This window comes from Manacus vitellinus, unplaced genomic scaffold (genome assembly GCF_001715985.3).
Source record: "Manacus vitellinus isolate BGI_N305 unplaced genomic scaffold, ASM171598v3 scaffold_24_pilon, whole genome shotgun sequence".
Lineage (NCBI taxonomy): Eukaryota > Metazoa > Chordata > Aves > Passeriformes > Pipridae > Manacus > Manacus vitellinus.
In genome coordinates this window covers 4846877-4871866 of record NW_021939798.1, presented here as the reverse complement: position 1 = coordinate 4871866, position 24990 = coordinate 4846877, and the positions used below count along the sequence as shown (strand labels likewise).

The 24990-nt window shown below is 43.5% G+C and overlaps 1 protein-coding gene across 1 annotated transcript in view; it reads left to right on the top strand.

Annotated features, from left to right (window-relative positions):
- SEC14L1 (SEC14 like lipid binding 1) overlaps window positions 1-24250 on the top strand; it is a 41146-nt gene extending 16896 nt beyond the window's left edge. Inside the window, exons 3-16 of the mRNA XM_018073306.2 lie at window positions 6411-6560; window positions 6653-6784; window positions 8846-8974; window positions 9231-9465; window positions 10193-10302; window positions 11047-11236; window positions 14311-14399; window positions 15198-15268; window positions 16825-16996; window positions 17311-17445; window positions 19158-19292; window positions 19783-20034; window positions 20956-21134; window positions 21658-24250. Coding sequence (XP_017928795.1) covers window positions 6411-6560; window positions 6653-6784; window positions 8846-8974; window positions 9231-9465; window positions 10193-10302; window positions 11047-11236; window positions 14311-14399; window positions 15198-15268; window positions 16825-16996; window positions 17311-17445; window positions 19158-19292; window positions 19783-20034; window positions 20956-21134; window positions 21658-21763 — 2085 coding nt within the window. The 3' untranslated portion in view covers window positions 21764-24250. The remainder of the gene's footprint in view (window positions 1-6410; window positions 6561-6652; window positions 6785-8845; window positions 8975-9230; window positions 9466-10192; window positions 10303-11046; window positions 11237-14310; window positions 14400-15197; window positions 15269-16824; window positions 16997-17310; window positions 17446-19157; window positions 19293-19782; window positions 20035-20955; window positions 21135-21657) is intronic.
- The last annotated feature ends 740 nt before the right edge of the window (window positions 24251-24990 follow it).

Below are 24990 nucleotides of genomic sequence, written 5' to 3'. Positions count from 1 at the left end.
TGCTGTAAACTGACACTCTAAATGCACTAATGATCATTTAATTAGAAAGTCCAAGGTCAGTAGCACTTTCTACACTTGTGTAGTCAACAGGAAATTTTAGCTTCTAAAATAAAGCAGAACGTTTGTCTTACTGATAGTGGCTTGTCCTATTGATTTTTTTATTTTTTTTTCAGTGTGACTTACAGAAGGGTTATTTATTTTATCTTGGATACACTTAATAGTCACCATTAATACTTAAATGGCCAAATATCATCTCATACCACGGAACAACAGAGGGTGAAGACAATATATCCTGTTCCCGAGTGACTTGTACCACTGTGGGGCAAAATGCTTTGCCTTAATTCTTATGATCCTTGAAGTAGCTCTCTTTCAGGTGAAGGATTATAATTTTTAATTTGGAGGGCTTCCACACAAGGTATTTCCTGATGTGCTTTCTCATTGCTTAATCCAGTTCAGTGATAAGTTGTTATGCAAACATTTTGTTTGTTGATCTTGCTGTGACAGCCAGCAGGTTCATCATTGGTGAGCCTTGCTGGAAAACCTTTGGAGGAGTGTATTGTGTTCTAGTTCTAATTTGAACACTTTTAAACACTTTTTAAAGGTAGAAATTGCAATGGAAGGCTTAAACTTCCCCCCCCCTTTTAAAGTAAGGGATTGTGTTCTCTACATGGTTGAGAAAAGTAGTAGGGAAGGAAGGTCTCTTGCAGGTAAGGTCCACTTCTGCACACACCAATTGTGCAGTGGGTTATCATCCCAGTACTCTGAAAGTCTGACTAGTGATACCTTGATGGCATAAACTGGGCCAGGATTTACAGAGAAATCAAAAATGGATGCCTCTCATTTGTCTAGGGCCAGAAATGGTGCATATAGGAAATTTTTGTGTTTCAGGTGATACACAACCATTCACTGACAGGTCTGACCCTGCATGTCTCGTGCTGGTGGGTTGTCTGTAGTCCCCACAAACCTCATCTGTTACTAAAGCATTCTTGGCCTTTTCCAGAGAGAGAGTTCTAGAACTGAGTGGCTGCTGAGCAGCCCTTGTTTCCCAGCGATAGGAGAATAACTTCTCTCTTTGTAAATGAGAACGTTTAATGAAGTGAAAACGCAGTGGAGGGAAAAACCATTTGAGCCTCCTTTGAGCAAGGGCTGCTGTGGAGCTGCAGTGCTGGGAAAAGGTCACTGCAAAAAGCAAAGTGTAACTGTGCTGCTGGGACTGGCTGGGTACCATGAATGTGTCCTTGGAAGGCTGTTCCTCCTCCCAGAACTGGCTTCAGAGGAGGGTTTCTTTCCAGAGAGCTGACTCCCTCTATATTCAACATGTTTGTTCTTTCCCAAGCTGCAGTCTGGTTCACGTTCCTGTTGCTGGTGCCTGGGAGTGTTACCTTACCAAAAAAAAAACCTATTTCTAGAGCTTTTTGAGGTATATCCGCTCTAACCATCTGTTTTCTTCCACACACCCCCCCGAGCTGATCACTGCCGTGTGAGCTCACATCCCTCAGACACTGGCAGTGAGATCACACTGCTTTGTGCAAGCATAATGATTTTTAAATGGATGGATGGATTATAAGGAGAGAGGTAGGGAGCTCTGAACAGCAGTGTGTGGGGCATGAGAAGGTGTCTGCTGGTCCGTGAGAGTTAATCCAGAATTGTTCCTTTCCAAATGCAGCTGCCAAGAATTTGAAACCTCTTGGTTGCCCTCCCATGAGCCAGTGCTTTTCCTATTGATCTGCAGTGCTCTAATGCAGGGGGAGGAAGGGATGTAGTGCAGGAATGCAGGAATGATCAAGCTGCTGGAATGCAGCCTGTCGGGCCAGGGCAGCATCCTGCTGGAGCGACCCTTCTTGTTTCTTGTGTGTTTATGAATAATTCAGGAGTCCCACATACTGGAAGTGTATAGGATTAGTGCCCACACGTAGGCAGGTGCTGCAGGCAGGAATTAAAGTTGGGATGTGGCACACATCGAGTGCTGCAGACTAGACTGGATTGCCAGGATGAATCTGCTCGTGGGTTCTCTTGAGGTGCCCTTGGAGAATGTTGTGCTGCTCTTGGAAGGTCACTGTTCCAGCCAGTTTGATCAGAAAACATCAAAAAAAAAGAAATAAAGCATCTTAAGAGCTTGATTCATGCAATTAAGGTGTATAAAGCACTCAATATGCTTCATTTTTCAAATGGTGACTGAAATTCCTGCTTATTCACTGCTTATTTTCAGTTACAATTTCTCTTTGGAGGATTCAGCTACTAGAACAGCAGAGCATCAGATTGCTTGCAAGATTTCTTTTTTTTTTCTTCTTTTCAGTACAGAAGGTAGTTTTGAGTCATCTAATGGAAATACCAAACAGTCTCTATCCCTGAAGGCAGGAGACTGGGAATATATTAATCTGGCCAGAGCAGCTGAGTAATTTATTTGCATAAATGACTGACTTTTCCCACTGAAGGGCTGAACACATGCCTGTTATCAAGGTATTTTATTAGCCCTGGGCATGGTTTGAGAAGCAAAAAGCCAGAAGTCTTTGGTCCTCAGCAAGAGTGGTTTGGGGTCATACCTAGATGCTGTTTTAAAGGTGATATGTTGAAAGGAACTTGTTATTCCTGATAGTAGAATTCCAAAATCTGAGGGCAGCAGCAGCAGCAAGTACAATTCCCTTGGCTATGAAAAACAACTGCAGTGGGTTTAAAATAGTCTGACTTCTGAAATGCTTTCATGTCTTTAAACACAGCTGAAATACTAGCAAGGATAAAAGTGGAATAAATCCTGTTATTTCGACTCTCCTCCGAGCATGAGTTGCTAAGGGAAGCAGTTGGAAAGAAGCTTTATTACAGTGCTGTTTTGGTTGAAATTATGCCTGTCAGTGCTCTTGCTGTTAACGTGCATTAAGAAAGTTAAATTTGCAGTTCAAGCTGCTTCACCAGACTGTGTTTTTCTTGATGCAGCTTCGAATATATCAGAGTATGCAAATGTTCCAGAGGCTGATGGGACGCTGTAAAAAGTACATTATTGGGGAACTGCAGAATTGCAGGCTTAAAATCATCTTTAAACAGATCTGCACCCAGGTGTCTCTCTCTCAGCCAAAGAGGTGTTGCAGCTTCTCATGTCAGGCCCAGCAGCAGCTGTGGAGGTTTTGAGGGTGAGCACATTTGGGCTTTTTACTTGTGCTCCACAGCAGAATCTGCACACACCATGTGTGTCACATGTGACAGGAGAAAATGGTCCTTGCAACACCATTCTTGGGTGCATTGAGTCCTACAGCAACAGCTTTTCATTCTTGCATGGAGTCCTTCAGGGTCTGCTGCAGCTTCTTTGCTTTTGAGGAACTAATTGTGTTTGGGATCCTGAGACAAAGGTGTGAACTATCTAATGATTTTATTTGTAAAGAGAGACCTGCTTTAACCACAACTCTATCATACAGAGAATTTGCAGCATTTTACAAGATACTGTGCTTTATCAGGCTGCTGGAGGAACATTGGATAACTCAGTTCAGTTATTTCCTGTCTGCAAAGCTGCATTTGAGGCAAAACTTCTGGTTCAAAACACTTCAGCAACACAGGAAAATCCCTTCAGTTCTGTTAGAAAATAAAAGCAGCGTTTGATCTTCCTTTAATCTTCTCGTGCTCTTTTAACAGCCGCAGTCTTGGCCATGCATGTGCTGCCCTGACTCACGTGTCTCTTGCTGTGTTGTACCCCAAATTACAGGTTTTTTTCCTGGGCTGTGCTGGTCCATGGTGAAGGAGGATCTATCAGTGTCCTGTAGTCTTTAGCAGCGTTTCCCTGCCCTCTCAGCACTGTCTGACACATGTGGAAGACACAACTATGTTCGAATCAGATGGAATATTTTGATGTGGCCGTGGTTCACTCTAATCACTTCTTATTCAAACCGTGAATTATTCTGAGAAATGATGCATTACAAGAACATATTGGCAATGGTACATTAAAAAAAAAACCACAGGACTAATTTAAGAGCTCAATAAAATTGACTGTGAACAGCTTTCAATACTCTGTGTGCATGTTCTTTAGGGAGGAAGAATCCTGTGTCGCTGTTAATCTCTTTGGAACCTTCAAGTAGTTTGCTGTAAGCAGTTCAGCTTGCCAGCTTTTGGCAGATAATTATTTTGTTCTCTTCCAAATTGAACACATTCAGTTCAGTCTTCCCATTCAGAACAACAAATTCTTCTTGGGCATTTCTTTGTTCACAGTTCAGTAAATGCTCAGGAGCAGGTAATGTTCTGATTTGCAAGCGTTCACAGGGCAAATGGGAAGTGTTTTGAGAACTAAGGTGGGAAAAACATCAATATGTGCAGTGAAGGAGACTTGCAAAAGGGCTTGGCATAGAGGAGGCTGTTCAGATGGAGAAAATTCACTGTCATCCAAATGTAAAAAATACTTTGAAAACAGTGAGAAAAATGTTAAATATGTACTGACCCTGCTCTCCTGTCTATAAAAAATGGTTATAACATGAGGTCCTCAAATAAAACAAAATAAAAGTATTAAATGAAGCAGTCTGAAAACGAGAAATACTTCTCAGTTTTGTTTCTTCTGGAAATCTTTTCTTTTTCTGACTTAGGACAACATTTAACTGCAGTTGTTGCAGTGAAAATAGGGGTTAATTTAGGAAGAACGCTGAGACTTGTTCAGTGAGAGGGCTGAGGTACTAAAATGTACAGCCTTCTGTCCAGAACAAGAGCCTTATAAAAGAAATAAGAAATTTCTTTGCCATACTAATAGGACCAAAGAAGGAAGAAACTTCTTATACCATGTTAATAGGAGCCATCCTCCCTTTGTGCTGGAGCTGTGAAAGACTTTTCCCCCCACTGCTGGCTCTTGTGTTCCAACACTAATGCTCTGTCACTTCCATTGTGCAGCCATCCCAGAGCCCAGAAATTATTGCTGTTCTTCCTTTAAACAAAACCAGCTGTGCACAGATGAACTCCTGAAGAAGGGACCGTGTGTCCCCCTGCCCTGGTTGTGCTTCTGGGGCCTTACAGAGGAGCTTTATGAACTCGGGACGGTCATGCTGCAAAAATGGATTAAAAATATGCACGAGGGAAAAAAGCCGGCACTGTTTTAGTGCCTTGCCCCGCTGTCACCATAGTAACACTGCCTTCAAACTGGGGTTGAACACTGGTAATAAACTGAAGTATTTTAATTGTTCTAAAGGGAGAATTAAGAGACCTTTCCTCCTCCAGGCCCACCATTGCATACTTTGTGCAGCTGCTGCTTATTTTGTTCCACACCCTCTCCCTGTTGGTGCTGCAGCCCAGCTGTATTCAGAGCAGTTAAAATCATCTATAAGGACAGGGTGGATATTTTAGCTCTCTTAAAGAGTTGTTTTGTGATGTTCTCTGAGGTTTACTTTATTTAATCTTTCTTCTGCATTGGGACACCTTGCAAAATCCTTTTCACCAAAGCCACTGAGGTTCTGATAACAGCAAAACTGAAGTAATTGGGGATGTGGAAAGCAGGCTAAAGAATTAGTTACTTAAGAAAAAAAAAGCCAAAGAGAAGCAGAGCTATTGTAGTGACTATGAAAGAAAAGGAAAAAAATAACAGTTGTGTTGTTTTCTATAGCCACAGTGGTTCTAAAACTAAAATTCAACGAGTTTATTAATGGGGATATCACCCATTTTCCTCTTACCTGTTTTACTGATCCCAGATTCTTTACTATCCTGTCTGAGTGTGTCTGCTTTAATGCCATCTTCTCTCTGTGTGTCAAGTATTTAGGAGATAACTTATTCAAATGACTTCATTCTTTCACCAGAATCAAAGCTGTTGCTAGCTCTGCATTATTGCAAAAACTTTACATTTTCAGGAGTGTGAAAGGGCCTCATTGTATTGCAAAGACTGACTGACTGTTGTTGGACAAAGCTGTGAGCTGATAAACTGCAGTGAAATCATTATGAACACTCTGCACAGGGAGCTTGAGAGCTCTGTTAGCTTAAGAAATAGCATTTGAAATGTTTTTATGAGACCTTTGGGAGCTGTAAGAAAATCCCTCTGGACAGCTTGGTGAAACACCGGTAATTAGCATGTGGGGGGTTTTTTTAATCCTACACATAATTGTTTTGTCCTGTGGTATTTTAGAACTAGAGGGTCTTATTTTCCTGTTACTGCTGACAAGAGGGTTGTCGCTGCACAAAACGAACAACTGCCTTTTTCAGAGGGAGGGGAGAAATGAGATATTCTGTGCGTTTTAAAAATCGTTTTACTGGAAAGGAGTGTATTAATAAATGCATTGCTTGGAATACACTGTGACTCTCAGCTGGAATGTGGACTCAGTGGAGCTCAGCCCCTTCCACGGACGCTCTGAAGGACATTGAGCCTCCAAATGCTGGTGACATCAGCGAAGGAATTCTGCACCCACCCTCGGGGATTAATTGTGATGGTCGTTTGCTTTCTTCTCTTTCCATCCGTGTAGGCATATGAAAGAAGGTTTCCTACGTGTCCTCTGATCCCTATGTTTGTAGCCAGTGACACTGTAAATGAGTACAAGAGTGAGGATGAAGCCATCCATGTGATCGAGCGGCGCTGTAAGCTGGACATCGACGCACCGCGGCTCCTGAAAAAGGTGATGAGCTTTTCAGTACCCATTTTATACTTCTGGATGGATCCTTTCACATGCATGTTGTATCTTAACACAGTTTACCTTCTCTTCCTCAGATTGCAGGAGTGGATTATGTCTACTTTGTCCAGAAGAACTCTTTGAACAGACGAGAGAGGACTTTGCATATAGAAGCCTACAATGAAACCTTCTCTAATAGAGTCATCATTAACGAGCACTGCTCTTACACAGTGAGTAACAGGCTCTTGGTGGTGCCACAGATGGAGCTAGATTAGATTTCAGGACTCACACAAACAGAAGTTGGGTTGTTCTTGGCTTTTGCCTTGCAAGAAAAAATAACCAGCACACTGCCATGAGTGATAATTGTTGTCAGAGTTAAATGCGACACACTTGCTCGAAGAACTGAGACACGTTTGGCACCCTCTTGCTTGAGCATCTTCTCAGAGAGCAGAACACAACACAATTTGCTGTGTTTGACAGCTCTGTTTAGGCAAATCTGTGGTCTGTAACAGCAGTGTGGGACTTGGTGAGGCTGATGACACCCTGACAGAACTGTCAAAGCAAAGTTCAGCAGAGCTTGTTTGCCTTCTGCTCAGCTCAGGCAGAAGTTCATCGAGTCAGTTATGTTTTAACCTATTTTTTTTCGTTGTTCTCGGTCTTTAGTGCAGATGTTTTCTGATCCAGAGGAGTCTGGTGGCATGCCTACTGCTCTGCTCTGGTCATGGTTTATTTCTGAATGGCTTAGCCTATGCCCATAGGCACTTAAAGCACAGGCTATAGCAATAGAACTTCAAATTGCTGTTAAAGGTCAGATCAAAGCTAACAAATGTAACTAATTTATCTCTGTTATAGCATTCCTTTTATGTACAGGTCATAACACTTTCTGTTGTGTACAGACCTGTGGTTAAAAGATAACTGGATGTCAAACCCACTTGATGCTATTATCTGATTTTTTTTTATTTTTATTTCTGCCATTATTTCCAAGGCAAGTTTAAAAACACTTTTCCCCTGCAGTTTTGCTGTGAAAGCTCTGTTTAAACAGGGGAAATGCTGTACAGAAAAGTGCCTGTGGTAAATATGTACAAAACACAACATTTCTTGCCCTGGATCTACTCAATTAAGGAATTACTTAGGTAAATACAAAACCAGATTTTTAATGGAAGAATAAATTGTTTCTAAAAGTTCATTCTTATTAAAGGTAATTGATAATTGAATTTACGAAAATACAGGAAGATTCTTACATGATGTTATTATTATTTGTACTTAGTTAGTCTGTACAGGCTATTCTTGTACCTCCTGTTCCCTAAAGCAGAAGAAGCAAAAGAAGGGAAGGTATTTTTTTTCTGTAGTTGTCTCCTTATAAAGTGTTGATAGTGTTCCAAGTCAATTTTAGCATGTTTTGAGGGGGAAGGGAACCCTAAGGCATCAGGACAGTTGCATGCTCAGAAATCCAGCATTTGTGTAAGGATGAGTTCAGAGCCCAGCCCTGAAATGGCTTAAACAAGTCTGTTTTAGCTGAAGAGAGTTTAGAAAACAGCTTTTCTTAAAAATATCAGCATCAATCATAGAATTTAGGTTGGAAAAAACCTTGAAGATCAAGTCCAGCTCCAAGTACCAACATATCCATTTCAGGATGATCTCAGCAAACCAAGAGATGAACTGAGAGGAGAGGTGGGAGTGCTCTAGGACAGAGTATTCAGCTACATGAGAAGTGTACACTTCTTTCTGTGGCCTCATCATGGGAGAAAAAAAACTAAAATAGTTTTCATTCTACGAAATACTGAGGTACCTCGTAGGTCAACGAGCAGCAGTGCATTGCAGGGTGTCTGCTGGGGACAGCAGTGCCTGGAGGTGCTCCCACTGCACTTGCTGCAGGGCTCAGCCTGGCTGAGCTGGCCCTGGGCTGTCAGTCACAGCAGGGAGTTCACTGGGGAGGCTTTTACCCTCTTGCACAGATAACACTGCAGTCCCAGCCCTTATCTAGAATAAGACAGGGTGTAAAATATGCCAGTCCTCTGGCTCTTGGCTGCTGCACTAGTGTTTCTCCACCCTCCTCTTTTGTGTTCATTAAAAAAAAAAAAGAGCCATGGGACCATAGGAGGGCTCCTCAGATTTTTGTCCTTCAGTGTTGCCTCTTCCTAGTCGTGTTTTGCAAGGGAAGGAAGACACTGCAGGTTCCTCTTGAATGTTATTTGACTGTGTGAACCTGTAAAACAAGAAACATTTCAAATAGTGTGAAGAGAAAAAAACCCTAAATGGGTAACTGAGCTGTATGATCTTTTAACTTGCAGGTCCATCCTGACAATGAAGACTGGACCTGTTTTGAACAGTCAGCAAGTCTGGATATCAAATCTTTTTTTGGTTTTGAAAGCACAGTGGAAAAGATTGCCATGAAGCAATACACCAGCAATATTAAAAAGGTGAGCCTGCAGTTGGGAAGGAGGTGCCTGGCTCCAAGTTACCAAAAGACAATGAGGCTGCTGCTAAGTAACAGGCTGCTCTGCTCAGAAAGCTGGGCTGCTTCCTCTTTAGCCTGGGGCAGTGTGTCTGTGTAGGGCTGTGTTTCAAGTGGAATCTTTACAGAGATCTGGCCACTTTATAGGTGTTCAGCCCAACCCTTTCTGTGTCTTAGGAGAGTGTTTTTTTAGTAGCTGAAGTAAATTTTCTTTTTTGAAGGGAAAAGAAATAATAGAATACTACCTGAAGCAGCTGGAGGAAGAAGGAATAACTTTTGTACCTCGCTGGACTCCTCCTGTCACATGTAAATCAGAGAGCAGCACATCCCACACAAGGAGACCAGTTTCACCTGCTATTAATATACCAGAGTCTGCCACAAAGGAGGGCTTGAACAACAAGGAGATCCTCAACACCTCCAGCAGCCCCTCGGAGCCCACTGCAGGAACACCAGATGGTATGGTGGTCTGAGGTGTTTGTCTGGGGTTCTTGGTACTGTAGAGCCTCTCAGCACTGTGCAGCTTCTCGTGGGCAGCTGGAAAAGCTCCATGTTGGCTCTTTGTTTGGTGACATGTAATGTTAAAGTGCAGGCTTGCCAAGCAGTGACATGTGGAATAGCTCAGGGAGCTGTTACGGGCTGATCTAGTAAATGGAGATCAGGTACGAGCAGAAAAACTCTTCACTGCTCATTAGGTTGCAAATGAACAGCCTGCTCCTTGCCCTGAAATTCAGGGATGGGTATAAGTGTAGGAATAATGGGTAGGAAACAGCTGAAGCTTCCCTGGACACGGTCTTCTGCTGTGTCTGCCTTCCCCCTGTTAATAAGGGAATTTGGGAAAATTCTTGCACTGAGAGATCAAAGCTTCACTGAGTAATTCCTATAAACAGCAATCCCTGTGGTGCTCTGGATTGATGAGTCTGAATAGACTGGCAAAATGCTTTTGAAAATGTCTCCTTTTGCTCCTTTCCTTAGCTTGCAGAAGGAGAATTCATCTTCTTGATTAAGATGACTGTGTGTGTTGCCTTGCTCATCCTTGCATTGATTCGAAGCACCTTTATTCAATTCTGACTGCGCAGAACGCAGCAGCCGCTTCTGTGCCTGAGAGAGCAGCACAGCAGATCACTTGGTGCTTTGCCTGGGTCAGCCCAGGGCCACTCTAATCCCCTGCACCATCTCTCTTTAGACAAACTAGACGCAGACTACATCAAGAGGTACCTGGGGGACCTGACCCCGATGCAGGAGAGCTGCCTCATCCGGCTGAGGCAGTGGCTGCAGGAGACGCACAAAGGCAAAGTAAGTGACTGGTGAGCTCTCGTGGCTCAGAGCGTGTGATGTACAAAGTGGGCCTGATGAAACAACCTGCCACCCCCCCCAGTGCCTGACTGTGCCTGTTAAGTGGCCCTCCATGATCAAAAACTAAATTAAAGCAGTGACTGCAGAAGGAGTTTGTTGTGACTGTCCAGCTGACTTTGCTGGCTGAGGGGCTTAAATAATCAGTGTGAAAGCCTCTCAGAATGTCAGTTAAACTGTCACAGGGCAATATCAGCAGTTTTTTAAGTCTTCCTGGTTTCTACAATAACCTTATTTTTGTATTTGTTTGCTTTGGCCAAACATCACAGTCTCAAATACTGAAAGGGAAGCAGTGGGGCCAGTTAAATCACTGATAGCAGCAAGGCTGGGTTTTTTCCAGTAGCTTGTGATTTGCATGTGTGTCTCAGCTTCCTCTTACTTGACAATGAAATACAGTCTGTGTTCTGTCCTGATTTATTTAAATTGGACTGACTTGGTATGGTCACACAGGTGGAAATGATTACATTAGAGTTCATGAAATTTTTATCTCCTTTATGAAGGTACCTGCAGTCCCTGACAGGGCTCATGACTGTTTCAAACAAAGGCTGATTTCCTTGAGTACCTTCCAGTGCTACACACCCTCCTCCTGCTCTGATGCAGGGCTGCACGTTTTTCAGCTTCTATTGTTTGTTTTTCTGTTCTTGTTTCAAACCTTGAGTACAAAACTGGGTTTGGTTTTGTGGACAGATCCCAAAGGATGAGCACATTTTGAGATTCCTGCGTGCCCGGGACTTCAACATCGATAAAGCAAGAGAGATCCTTTGCCAGTCTCTGACGTGGCGTAAGCAGCACCAGGTGGACTATATTCTGGACACCTGGAACCCTCCACAAGTACTCCAGGATTACTATGCAGGAGGCTGGCATCACCATGACAAAGGTATGGATACTGCACAGCCTTTCTGTGTTCTGAATCAAAGGTGATAGTTGTCCCTCTGGTTAACTAGAGGGGACTGGGAAGATGGTTAGAACTTCTCAGTTGTTATGTAATAAAGACACTTAAATTCATAGAATCACAGAAGGGTTTAGGTTGGAAGGGACCTTAAAATAATCTTGTTCCACCCCTCTGCCATGTGTAGGGGCAACTTCCACTAGACCAGAGATTGCTCAGAGCCCTGTCCAACATCCCTGGCCTTGAACACTTCCAGGGATGGGACATCCACAGCTTCTCTGGGCAACCTGTTGCAGGGACGTTGCCAGCTCCCAGGAGCTGCTGGAGGCAGACTCCAAGATCATAGGCTTTCTGACTAATACCCACATGTTTAAGTCTGCTTTGCCAGGAGCTTAAAAAAAGCGATTAATTGTGCTTCTGTAGCACTCTGAGATGCTTAAAAGGGTGTTAGGCAAATGCTGAGTGTGCTCTTTCAGTGATTAAAAGATGTTTGCAAATAAGTACATCTTTGTAATCAATTTATTTCTGATGTTGTTTAAGTCTGCTGATGGCATAAATGATTATTTATTTGGCATTACAGTCAGCTTAATGATGAGAAGTGGAATGTTGCAAAAACATCAAATAGAGCAGGTTTATTTAAGAAGAGAAGGAGCTTTGGCTGAATTCCCTTTGCATGGTGAGCCACGGCCAGATCTTTGCAGCACAGAGGACTGTGCCTGACACACTCCCTGTCCCTCTGCTTTATCATGTGCACTGATCTGGTTGCTAATACATACATAGGAATGAAACATGCTGGAATTTGTGGCTTGAGGCAAGCTGGGCTCTTCAGATAAGGAAATGATCTCTCGCTGTGAGCAGATCTGTGTTCTGATTGAGTCTTTTCCCACTAGGCACCATTGTTTCTGCTTGGCTCTTCCTGTTACAGGCAGTGTATGACACAGGACAGGATGCTGCCAGCTGTAGTGGCCAGGAGACAGGGAGGACGCAGCAGAAGTTTAATCAGAGCCTGGCTCTTCCCTGCTGCTTTGGGTTTGACAGACCTCAGACTGAGAAACTGGAAAATGAGAATGTGCTTGTAAAGATTGTAGGGGAAAAAACCCCTGTGAATAAGTCCTCCCTTTCACCCAGTTCCTTGTCCTTACTTTGCAAAGACTCCCTCTGTCAATAGCACATAAACTGGGTCCTGCCAGTGAGCAGGAAGGTACAGAATGCATCAAAAGGTTGTTTAATGTTCTTCTGAGAAGTTCTTCAGTCTTGTGGTGAACTTCATGCCCCCTCCCTTCCCCTCCAGTGCCTTTGATCTCTCCTGCAGCATGCCCACAAGAAGAGCATGGCTTTGTCAATAATGGAAACACAGTTTCAGAACTGAGCAATTCTCTGTAATTTAAAATTTTACAGTGGTAGGTTCTTTTTTTAAACCCCCTTTTCTAGTATTGCTCCTTTTCTCCTACATATACTAAATGTGCCAAACTTAAGCTGGCTGAGTGCTTATGGCTTTCAGTGCTAAAGCAAAAGCAGAGTGATTGTGAAGCATGTTGTCTGGAATGAGCTATCAGAGCTGAAGAAAAAACGTTATTATTTTGGCTTGCAATTAGCACAGTTTTCTGTACATCTGAGTGGCTTTTATTTTGACAGGAATGCTTCAATCTAATGTCTTTTTAAAATCACAGAGCTCTAATGGAGTATAAAATGCACAGTAATAATACAGCACTGTCAGCTGAGACTCTCCTTCATGTGTCATTTGGGTGGACCAGGGTTACTAAGCTGTTAGTTTGGGTTTGGATGTGCATGTCTATCCATGAGGGAGGGAGGGAGGGAGACCTGCTATGAAGCTTAATAGAAGTTTTTGTTTAGTGTTTCCAAAGCGAAACAGTTCATTCCAAGATAAGTGTGTGCTGATGTTAAAATAACATTTTCTTTTAATCCACCTGATAAAACACAAAATACTGTGAACTTGCGTGGGGGTGCTGTCTTTGCCAAATTAATAACTTGCCTTGACTCTGCAGTTTTGGTTGGTTGTTGGTTTTTTTTTTTTAATAGTGTATCTCTACAGTTTCTTTCCTTGTGTCCCAGAAGACTTGATGATAATTTGATACCCCTCTTGCAGGCTGTTGCACAGACAACAGGACTTAAGGGAGACTTTCACGTAGAAAGCTTTCTTTTTTTCTTCTTTCTGTGTTCTAGCATATTCACTTTTATAAGTTGCTGATTATTTAGCCTGTGTGTTAGAACAGATGAAGCAAAGCTTAAAAAGTGCATCACAGGTTTGAGAGGAGGCTGGGACCTGTTTTGGACAACTGGCTCCTGTTAGGAAGTGCCAGAAATGCAAGCTTCGATTCTCAAATTCAGCTAACACAGTTATTTAGCTCAATGCCTTAGCATCCTGCCAGTGCCAGGCTGCCCAAGTGTGCAGCCAGATGACTGTGGAAAGGCAGGACTCTAGTGCAGAGGGTCCAGCTGAGCTGATCTCAGGAGCAGAGTCTGTTCTCACCAGGCTTAACCTGCATAAGCCAGGCTGTGTGCCAGTTCCGCAGGGTGACAGAGCTCGGAGTGTGGCTCCAGCAAACACTGCAGAAGGCAAAGCTCTGGGTTAACACTTCCTTTCATTAATTCCCAGTATTGCAGCATGTGTGATAGAGGCCTTACAGCCTCCACTGCAGCTCTGCAGTTACAGGAAACACTTGAGTTCATTAGGGTGTCCTGGAAGCTAATAATAGTCCTGTGTCATTAATTGTGTGTACCAAGATCTTGTGTAGACCGAGGTACTTGAAGTCCTTTAAGGTCAAGGAGCTGTTTTTGCATCAGGATGTCTTTGCAAACTTTTGCATCAGAAAACCTTTAACCTCCCAATTCGAGTTTGCAGCTCATTTACAGATAATCTGTTGGTGAAGCTGCACAGGGTCCAGGTTCTGTTGCCGCCTGCTCCAGGTTATTCCTCTTCCAGAGGAGTTTTAACTGATTGTGGTTTGTTTCTGTTTGAAGTTTTAACCTAAAACTAGCTCGCTCAGAGTGTCTCTTGCTGTGAGGTGAGGGTCACTGTGGTGGTTTGTCTCTCTGTGCAGACGGTCGCCCGCTGTACGTGCTGAGGTTGGGACAGATGGACACCAAAGGTTTAGTGCGAGCTCTGGGGGAAGAGGCCCTGCTTCGATACGTGAGTATTTCTGGAGCCTGCTACTTGTTAACAGGGTGATATTTTCATTTAGAAGTTTCCTCTGCCGGAGCATTCATCGCTCTGGGTATTTTGATGTACTCTCCAGCCGTCTGTTTTTGGTTTGAATACATCTGAAAGCTCCTGGTAGCTGTTCCTTCTGCCTTCTTTCCAACTGCAAACTGAAAGGCGTAGTCTTGGCAGCTCCTGGAGTTACTGGTTGGCGTTTTCACGGATTCTTACGCACTTGTGCAGGGCTTCAAGCACAGCTCTGCGTTTGCACAGAAGAGAAAACGCCACAAATTTTGTCAAGCCTGTACTCCAAGGAGAAGAATAATTTTAAGAAAAAGTGCTTGCTTGTAGTTCTGCCTTTTCTAAAGGCATCGCTCAGACTCTGCTGTTGTGGGTCGGCTCAGTTTCCAGGCAGAAAGCTGGCAGAATTCCAGGCTTGCACTAACTTTTTTTGACTCCTAATAATGACAGTCACAGCCATAGCAACTGTGTTAGAAGCAGGGACTGGATTTTCATGTTTCTCTTCCAGTGGCATTTCCAGGCAGACAGTAAATTTTGTTTGCCCTAGTTCTGTTTCAGGGTTTACTTTCTGTGATTTCAAAAGGGGCTTTAATTTCTGAGTAACTAGGGGTAATCATAGAGATTCCTAGTTTGTTCTTTGTGGTAAAAAAAAAGTTTATGCTGGTTTGATCTTGTAGTTTTAATTAGTCTTTGGATATAAACATATTTTTCTTTATCCTGCCTACTGACTTTGAGACTCTTCTCTCAACCACACACTTTCTTGTACAGGTTCTTTCAATAAATGAAGAAGGACTGAGGCGATGTGAGGAGAATACAAAAGTATTTGGCAGGCCAATAAGGTAAAATAACAAGTGGATCTGCTCTTTGGGAGTTACCTGCTTTCATGGTGTGCCTGTGGGGATTGCTGGGCAGTGGAACAAGCGGAGGGTGGGCTGTGTCTCCTGTGCAGGTACAAGCACAGGTACAGTTAAGTGAAGCCTCACCAGTGAGTGACAGAGGGAATGTGCCTGGGGCAGCCTGAGGGAAGCACACCTGCCCCAGCAGCCTCAGTCTCATACTCCTGATGGTTCTACTTGGGGCTGCTGTGCTTCTCTCTTCTGCTGTTGGATCTCTGCAAAGCAGTGCAGCCTAACTCCCATTTCTCTTTTGGGGGGATTTTATAGACAGGCATTGGTACAGGCTGTCAAAAAGTCAGGCCATGATAATACCATGGATTTCACGTGTTGCTTTCATGTCACTTCTTCATCCATGGTCTGTACCAGGGCTCTTTACACTCAGTTCTTGTTTGCACTCTCCATTTTTTATAAGTGGCTTCTCAGCTCTCGATCCAAGGTGAGGTCATGAGGCTCCTGTGAAACCTGGGGTCTAGTTTTCCAGGTACTGGCACGACTTCAGGTGAAATTCAGTCACAAACAGTTTACTGTCCCATCCTTCAGTCATTGTAGGGTCACTTATGAAATTGTTAACTGAAAAGTGGATTTATGGGTGTGGAACGAATGCAGGACCATCCCTGAAAAGATCTCATGTTTCTTGGCCTCTCTTCAATTTCTACCTCCTTCCCTTAATCTGTAAGGTCCAGGGATGTGTGGTATGTCTGCTTATCTTTTCCCTGGTACAGAACTTGCTGTCCTGGCTGTCAGTGGGAGGTCACGTCCCAGGAATAGGTTTCATGTGTGTAACTGAAATTGTGCTGCCTGCTGGATGTTCATTTGTAGCCATAATCCTAAAGGGCTGCATATTAAACATTTAAAGTGAAACAAAGAAGGGTTTGGTGTTTCATAGAAATCTTATGCATAATGTAATGGCTGCTGGCTGGTGCAGCACAGCTGTAAATCTTGAATTCCTGCCCAGGGCGAGACCTGAACTTGGAAAGTAACTGAAACATGTGCTGATGCTCAGTATTAGTATTAAGAACATACTTCTCCCTGTAGAAGAAACTTCCCTCCCTGAGATCTGACAACAGAATTAGCTTTGACATGTATTGGCACTGTTACTGCAGCATTGTTAGCAGGAAATCTACCCTGTGAATGTCAAATTGCCTCGTGGCAGCAGCGTGGCCACTTAATTGATCTCCCAGTAAAAGCACTGGTTCAATGTTTGGGCTGGCTGTTGACAGGATTTTTTTTTTTTTACTTGATATGAACCTTTACCTTGAGTCTGAAATATCTGTGGGGGAATCTGCATGATTTGCAAAGTGATCATTGCATGCTCTTAAGGCAGACCTTAAACTGGAGTGTCTGCAGGTACCACAAAGCAAGGAGGTGAAACAGGAGAAACTAAAACGTGCAGTGGGCTCCACACATCTCAGTGTGTTGGGCACTTGCATAAAAAAGGAGAATTTTGATGCTATTGAGATTTTTCTATTTTTTTTTTTTCTTGTCTTTCTCAAATTCAGCTCCTGGACATGTCTAGTAGATCTGGAAGGCTTGAACATGAGGCATTTATGGAGACCTGGTGTCAAGGCCTTGCTGAGAATCATTGAGGTGGTTGAAGCCAATTATCCTGAGACTTTGGGTCGTCTTCTTATCCTAAGAGCACCTCGAGTATTCCCAGTTCTCTGGACACTGGTATGTTTGTAATTCAAGGTATTGCTCAGCTGTCTCAGTACACTGCTACACTTGTTTGTAAAAGCACTTTACAGATCAGGTTTTATGAGCAGGAAATGTTGCCACTTGGAAACATGTCTTTTTCAGGATTCCTGCAGTGGATTAAAAAACACCACCTCAGAACTTGCTCACGTAGTGGGTTATTTGACTTCTTTGTAGTGTGAACTTTGTGTAAAACCAGGATGGTAACACTCAGTGTGATCAAACTGACTCCTTCAGAATTGACTTGAGAAAAATGGGAGAGCCTGATCTATTCTGTTTTCCTTTGTTTGCAGGTTAGTCCATTCATTGATGACAACACTAGAAAGAAATTCCTTATTTATGCTGGAAATGACTACCAGGGTCCTGGGGGACTGTTGGATTACATCGATAAAGAAATTATCCCTGATTTCCTTGGTGGAGAGTGCATGGTATGAATATAAACTGCATATACAGCAGCTTATCTGTGGGGTTTTTTTATATTTTTCCACTCCTCTAAGCAAAGAAGCCTCTAAGCACAGAGGGATTCCTAGTGTGGTTTGGAGATGGGGGCTGTGATGTAGGACTCCAGGCTTAGTGGTGTTTTGTGGATCCACTTCAAAAAGAGAAGTACAATGCTTCTCTACAGTGAGTATCAAATAGCTTATCAAAATAGCCAAGCACAGTTCAAAGCCAGAGTCTGTTACCTGACAAGTTCAAGCAGACAAGGTTACACAGCTCTGAGCAAGAGCTGTCACCATCAGCTGATCAAAAGAGCCTGTGTGACCTAAAAGAGCTGATACCAAAAGGAGCCCATGGAAACGTGAGGCACATCTGCTAACAGGGCTCAACAAACATCCCTGTCTCCTCACACAGTGGTGTGCATTGACCCCCAGCAAAGCAGAAAAATCATTTTACTGCAAGATACTGTAATTTCTAAGTCCCTTAATAGCTGTTTCCTGCCCAGACTCTGGGTATCAGTTGAATCTGGTGTTGTAACATCTCGATGATACTGTCAGGTCTGTTTTCCCTTTAATGTTTTTGACAACACAGGCTCACTGGTGGATTATTTTTTTCTGGAACCTCCATCATAGTAACACTTAAGTTATTTTTTTTACCTGAACTCAACTGTGTTAAAATAGAATCTCAGGCTTGTGTTTTGAGCCCCTGTACACTCTCTAGATTAATTTCTGTACCATTCTTGAAAATACATCTATGTCTGTTCTAATACAGTCTCAGATGATAATGAAGTACACTTAGATGTGTTGGGGTAGAGCACGTGTTTATCTTCAGTGGGCTGCTTTTTGCTGCAGCAGTAGCTCTCAGTGTTATCTAATTTGGAGCTGGAAGCTGGCAAAATCCACTGCTTAAGTAAGCAAAAATGAATGTTACCAGAAAGCAAATTGCTACAATACTTCCTGCCAGTTACAGGCAGTGGCAGAATCTCTCTGTTCTTCTTTGCTTCTGGGTAGTTGAACAAAAGTGACTTTCCTGAGAACCTTTCAGTTCTCTGTTGTAATTCAGTTACCAAACACTTCCACTGCCCCAGACACTTCTGTGGAACCTTCTCCTGATCAAAGAGTTGTCTGACTCCATTGCTAGAGGCTTCTTAAAAAAGAAGGTTGCTTAGGGAAGTTGTGTAATCACTTCCAGTACTGGGCTGTCAGACAGTTGTAACTTCAAAACTGTTACCTTCCTGGCTACAATGTCCTTTCACCTGCTCAGAAACTCACTGTATCTCCCAGTATCCATCCTTAAATTTAGCTACCCCGGTTCTTTCAGCTCTCTGTAGGCTCTGTTTTTCCAGACTGAGTCACCACTGCCACTTTCCTCAGGGTTCTGAAGTGGCTCACATCTTCCTTCAGTGTAAGGTGCTCTGAGTGATAACTGCAGCATTTGCACAGCCCTTTTCTGTGGTGCTGGCTGTTGTGTTTGTACAAGAGCTGTTCCTCTGGTGTCCTGTTCTGCAAACACCTAAGCCAGGTCGTTGTGAAAGAATTTATGTATGTATAATGTACAAGCTGTAAAATTGCTTTCCCACTGTTTGCATCTCATTCTTCAGACCATTGCTGAGTGTGAGGTTTTGTTTCTGAAACGGGAGGCAGGGAGCGTGACAGGGAGGGAATGGTCACAGGAGATAATTTTTATGGCTGTTTGTTTTTAGTGTGAAGTACCAGAGGGTGGGCTGGTTCCCAAGTCCCTCTACCGGACAGCAGAAGAGTTGGAAAACGAAGACATAAAGCTTTGGACTGAAACAATCTACCAGTCTGCAAGTGTCTTCAAAGGAGCTCCACATGAGGTACGGCTGCAGCCTGACCTTTGCTTTCATCTCAGCTGCTGCTCTGGACTCTGTCTGGTGGACTGAGGGTGGTTTAGAGCTCACTTATTTAGTTGCTGTGCTTCCACCTTGCTCTTCTATAGTCGTGCTGCATAATGATGCTTTAGTTGCTGAAGTTTGTGACCATTCCTGGCGTCATCTTGTTGCCGTTTTGAGAATATCACCAGTTTTCATTCTATTCAGAGCCCTTTTCTTCTAAGCAAAGCAAACAATATTCTCAGAACCTGCTTGAGAGCTTCTTAAAGTCATGTGTTATAATAAAGACACCCCAGCAGGAGGGAATTTGTATCTGAATGCCTCTTTTCAACTATTAAAAAGCCTTGACTTTTTAACAGTGGAAACTAAACCCCGCAACAAAAAGCTCTGTCCTTTGTTCTTTTTTTTTTTTCTGGTAGGAGTTTGCCTTAATTGAGCAAATAGCTGTTGTCTAATATGACTTTTCCTGTCCCAGGTTCTCATTCAGATCGTGGATGCCTCATCTGTGATCACGTGGGATTTTGACGTGTGCAAGGGCGACATCGTTTTTAACATCTTCCATTCCAAAAGGGCCCCACAGCCCCCCAAGAAGGACTCTCTGGGAGCCCACAGCATTACATCTCCTGGTGGGAACAACGTCCAGTTGATAGACAAAGTCTGGCAGTTGGGGCGTGACTACAGCATGGTGGAGTCTCCCCTGATCTGCAAGGAAGGGGAGAGTGTGCAGGTGAGGCACCAGATCCTCGTGTGGGAGCAGATGGAGCCCGGCTCCAAAACTGCCTCTTCCCATTCACAGTGGCTGATGACAGAGTGGTGATTCAGTCCTGGGCTGTCTGCTCACTTTTTGGCCAACATTTCAGCTCATGTTCCAGGCTGGATGCTGCAGGGAGCAGGGACTGGATTTACATGGGATCTGCTGGGAGGGGAGGTTGCATCAGTCCAACAGTGACTGAGGTTGATCAGGAAGGAACATAGAGAAGCCACCTAGAATGAAGTGCACATCCAGAAAGCAGCAAAACACGCTTTGTGCTATAATTCTGACTATTATTTTCTGAGACAAACAGTCTGTATCTGAAGAATATCATAGTGCCTTCCCTCAGTAGTGAGGGAAGTCTGGAAATTAAGGCTGAACTTCTGTGTGATTTTCCCTCTTTACAGCCACTGTGAGGCTGTGGCCAAAGTTCCTGAAACTTTTTTTATGCCATTTTCAACCTGTCTTTTAATTAACAAGTTTGATATTCTGTGCAGTGTATTTACAGTCACACTCTGCCACTGCTTTTCCTTTTGACTTGAAACAGGAGTCGGGCAGGTTGTGAAAAAGGAGCTCCTTAAGTCACCTGGTTGGAGGTGTTAAACTGGAAATATGGGCAGTGACCTCTTGCACTGCACTCTCCGTGAGGCAGGAGCCTTGAGTGCCCTTTTCACTGTCTCGAAGGACAGCTGTTAATGAAAACAAATGGAAAAAGTGGACATTGTTTTAAACCAGAACTTTGTCCTTTCAGTAACCCCTGGACACTCTCAAAAAGCCAGAGGAGCTGTTTGTTGGTGTTCTGTCCCGACTTTGACTTCTGTGGGAAGTCAATTTTCAAATTTTTCAAATCTTTATTAACAAAGTTAATGTTTAATTTTTTGCTGTGTCTCTTTCCAGGGCTCCCACGTGACCAGGTGGCCTGGTTTCTATATTCTGCAGTGGAAGTTCCACAACATGCCTGCCTGTGCTACAACCAACCTGCCTCGTGTGGATGATGTATTGGCATCTCTACAGGTGTCCTCTCACAAATGTAAAGTGATGTACTATACAGAAGTGATAGGATCTGAAGATTTCAGGTATGTCTGGCCAGGGTCAGCCAGCATCAAACCTTTTTGATACTTAGATGATCAAGCCAGTGTCAAGTTCACTTAAATATAAGTAAATTGTGAGGGCCTTAAAAAAAGGAATCAACCAGTATCGGCACTGAGGGCAACTAGTATATAAAAGGGGTTAATTAGTTATCTTGTGGTAATCATCACTGGCCACTTCGCTCTGCTTTGAAAGCTCTGGGTGAGTTGTTGGGCTTGGCAGGTAGAAATGGGTACAGTTCAGAATGGAATTGAGTCAGTTCTGTTGCCTGCCCGTTGATAAACTTGACTGAAAATATTTCCCAGACTCTTTGAAAAGCATCTGGTTTTTGTAAGGCTTGCAGTGTCCTCATTATTTTATGTGTCGAGGCAGAAAAGCTTTTGAGTATCTTGCACCAAAACTCTTACTTGCTTTTTATTTAATGTGCAAATAAATACAATATAGATACAGAGCAGAAATCAAAATCTTTGCATGTTCTGAGGCTTAAAACTGCTTTCTTTTTGATTGCAGGGGATCTATGACCAGCCTTGAATCAAGCCACAGTGGATTCTCCCAGCTCAGTGCTGCCACCACCTCCTCTAGCCAGTCCCATTCCAGCTCCATGATTTCCAGGTAGTGCCACAACAGCTGAAAAGCAAATGGATGTGATGGCTGGACCCTCGCCCGTGGCAGCTGACTGCAATACAGCATATTCAACTGGCAATTGTGCAAAAAAACCCCCACCCCACAAAAGCCTTTTATAGATAGTAAAGTAGCTGTTTGAATTTTACACTTAGTGGGTTTGGTCTTTGTTAGATCCAACAGCTTGTCTCTTTAACTTTAACCCTTTTTCTTAACTCAGCCATAAATATTTTTGCAAGTGTGCTTGCACAAATCCTAACTCTGAACACAAGGGCTCTTACTGAAAAGGAAAAACAACCAGTGCATCAGTTAAGAATATTTTTTTTTAACTGTGTAGATGTTTAAAAGCAAAAAAAAAAAAAAAGAGAAAAACCCTACCAAAAATGCTCCGTAGTGCATTAGAGATCAACTGCAATTCTCCTGTCAGGACATTCCTTGCCATCCTGAGAAATCCCCTGTGATCTTCCAGTGCTGCAAACTGTTCTCCCATTGCCACCATTGATGTCCAGGACAAAGAACAGCAGTTGCTGGATACTTGACTTTGTGAGTCCATTTTTTTCAAAGCATGCCCACAGAGCTGTGGCCAGGCTGTAAACACTAAATATACCTTTTGTATGAGCACATTTTTTTGGGGAAATCTGAGCTCTGGGTCTTGATGGGTTAAAAGCAATTCATTCTTTTCCTTGGATTTGTGCTTGAAGCACTGCAGAGAGAGAGGCAGAGAGCAGGCTCTCCCTCACTGTGCCACGCTGGGCTGATCTAGAGCTGCTCTGAGGATTTGTTCCCAGCTCTGTGCTGGAGCTTCACTCTGCTTCCTTAGTGCATTCCAAGTGAGTTGATTTTACTGAGATTCTGTTCTTACCAGGAATTTATGCAGAGCTTTAGCTGGCTGCCTGAATCACTCTGAAGGAGGTATGGCTTAACATCCTTCCTGTTCACTTCTCACTCCCTCGGGCCTCCTGTCCTTCCCTGTCAGAAACAGAACACTTCACTTCTGAGCAGCACAAGCTTTAGTGTGGGCAGGGAGCACAGGGCTCTTCCCTCTGGGGGACACAGGAGAAGATCTCTAAGCATTTTCTGGATTGTTTTCACTATTGCCACTGCCACTGTGGGTTTTGTCCCTGTCTGCCCAGGCCCGGGTTGAACTCTTGTTAAAGTCCATTCAGGTGTTCTTGCACCTTGAGCCCTCTCTCCACGCACAGTGAAAGGCTCCAAAGGCTGAAGTGCTGAGCAAAGGGCTGTCAGACAACTACAAACCACAACTGGCAGTGGAGCAGAGAAGATTTAGGTCTGAAATGCAGCAGGATTTGCACAGTTAGACACTGCTTGGTCTTTCCTCACCCTCTTAGAGCTAAATTGTCCATCCAGGCACAAGGAGCTTCTGTGCTGCAGTCCCTGCTAGGAAGGCTCTGTCCTGGGGAGCAGCACTGCTGGGGGTAGGTGGTAGAGGAGTTTGCACTTAGAAAGCAGAACTCACTCGAGGTCCTGGACCCCCTACCTGAGGAAAGCTGGTTCTGAACTCAGAATATTTTAAGTTTTTTATGCCTGCAGAGCTCCTGAGAGGCAGGTTACTGACCTCTGACAGCACTTGTCCTGCCAGACCAGTTCTGGCTGTGGGATGTGGCAGAGCTGAAAGTATTTTAGTAACAGATTTAAAGGTACTGAGCGACCAGTCTCCTTAAACTGAACCAAACTGGTTTATTTTGGCGGGTTTTAAGGACTTATAAATTGAAGATGGAGGTTGGACTGTTACTTAGGCTGCCAAAGTGGGCAGCTGTGTGAGACAGGCCACTGCTTTGGTGTGAAGCAGCTCCCACCCAGTGTCTGCAGAACAGCCATTCCACTGCCACTTACCAGGCTGTAAGGGCTGAAGGTGGTCCCCTTTCTCTCTCTCTCTCTGTCTCTCTCTCTCTCTCTCTCAGATGGCGATTTTGCTGACAACTGTAAAGAATCTGCTTCATTCAACACTCCACATCTGTCCAGAGGTGTCTGGCTTTGTAGACCTTTTTGAGTTGCAGTCCCTTTTCAAGTCTGAAGATCTGTGTTTTGTTTTTCACTTGAGCTGGCTCAAAAGTGGCACTTTGGGTTTTTCCTGCTGTTGATCTTAACACATCTTTTAGAGCTCAAAGCACATGACAGCACAAACAGCTGGGAAGATAAAATAATAGTTAATCTTCCTCTAAGCAAAGTGCTGTGGCAATATGACTTGATCACTGCAGTCTGACTAATTAATTTCCCCTACACTGGTCTTTCTTTATGGGATATTACTGCTCTTCTTCCTTCTCTCAGCCAGTAACTCTTCTGTTGGCACTTTTCCTGTTATCAGTGTCCTTCTGCACTTCACTATCTCTCCTCATGAACTGCATATCAAATTCTGTAAATGTTTTGTATACATAATACCTCATTCTTGGTAATAAAATACAGATAGTCTTTAAAAGATTTTTTTATCGTTATCAATAAATGTGAACTGTTTGGAAAAAAAGGGGTCAATCTCTTTATTTCATTTATCTACTGCAAAGCTTCCAGGTTATTTTATGTGCTGAATTCAGGTCTGCAAGATCTGCTCTGGGGCAGTGCTGTTGTGGGGGATGCAGGAGACTCTTCAGCTCTGCCACTGGGGAGAAGTTCAGGCAAAGCAGTTTGTTTTGGAGAGTAGAAACCTGAGCTGCACAAGGTACAGGAAATGTGGGTGAGAACTGGGTGTTCTCAGTGCAGGCACAGCTACCCAAGCCATGAATCTGCTTCATTTTCTCTCATTCAAGAATAATGGTGCTCTCATTCAAGAATAATGCTCAAGAGCAGAGCCGCCCATGCAGGGGTTTGATCCTCTCCATTTCCAGGGGTGAGTGAGCCTTAGGACACCTGACACCTTGGGCAGGAGACTGAGACAATCACATTTGGGAAATTAGGATTTTTAATTAGCAGAAGTAAACTAAGCTTTAGCTATTTTTAAAACAGGAGCCAATAAATGTCAGGCTGTGGTTTTTCTAACCCCTGGAGTCAGAGCAGCGGCTGAAACATGTTTATGGGCGGTCTTCAAAATTTTACCCAAGCTGTGAAGTTTCTAAAATAAGAATCTTTTAAACTATGGTCTGTGGAGGTCTGTCAGCAAGACCAGATGGCTGCCTGACCTACTTTAAGTTTTAACATGTGGCCAGTATTTTTATGCCAGCACATAATTATACTGGACCAGCTTTCTGCTGTGCTGGACCTTACTGAGTG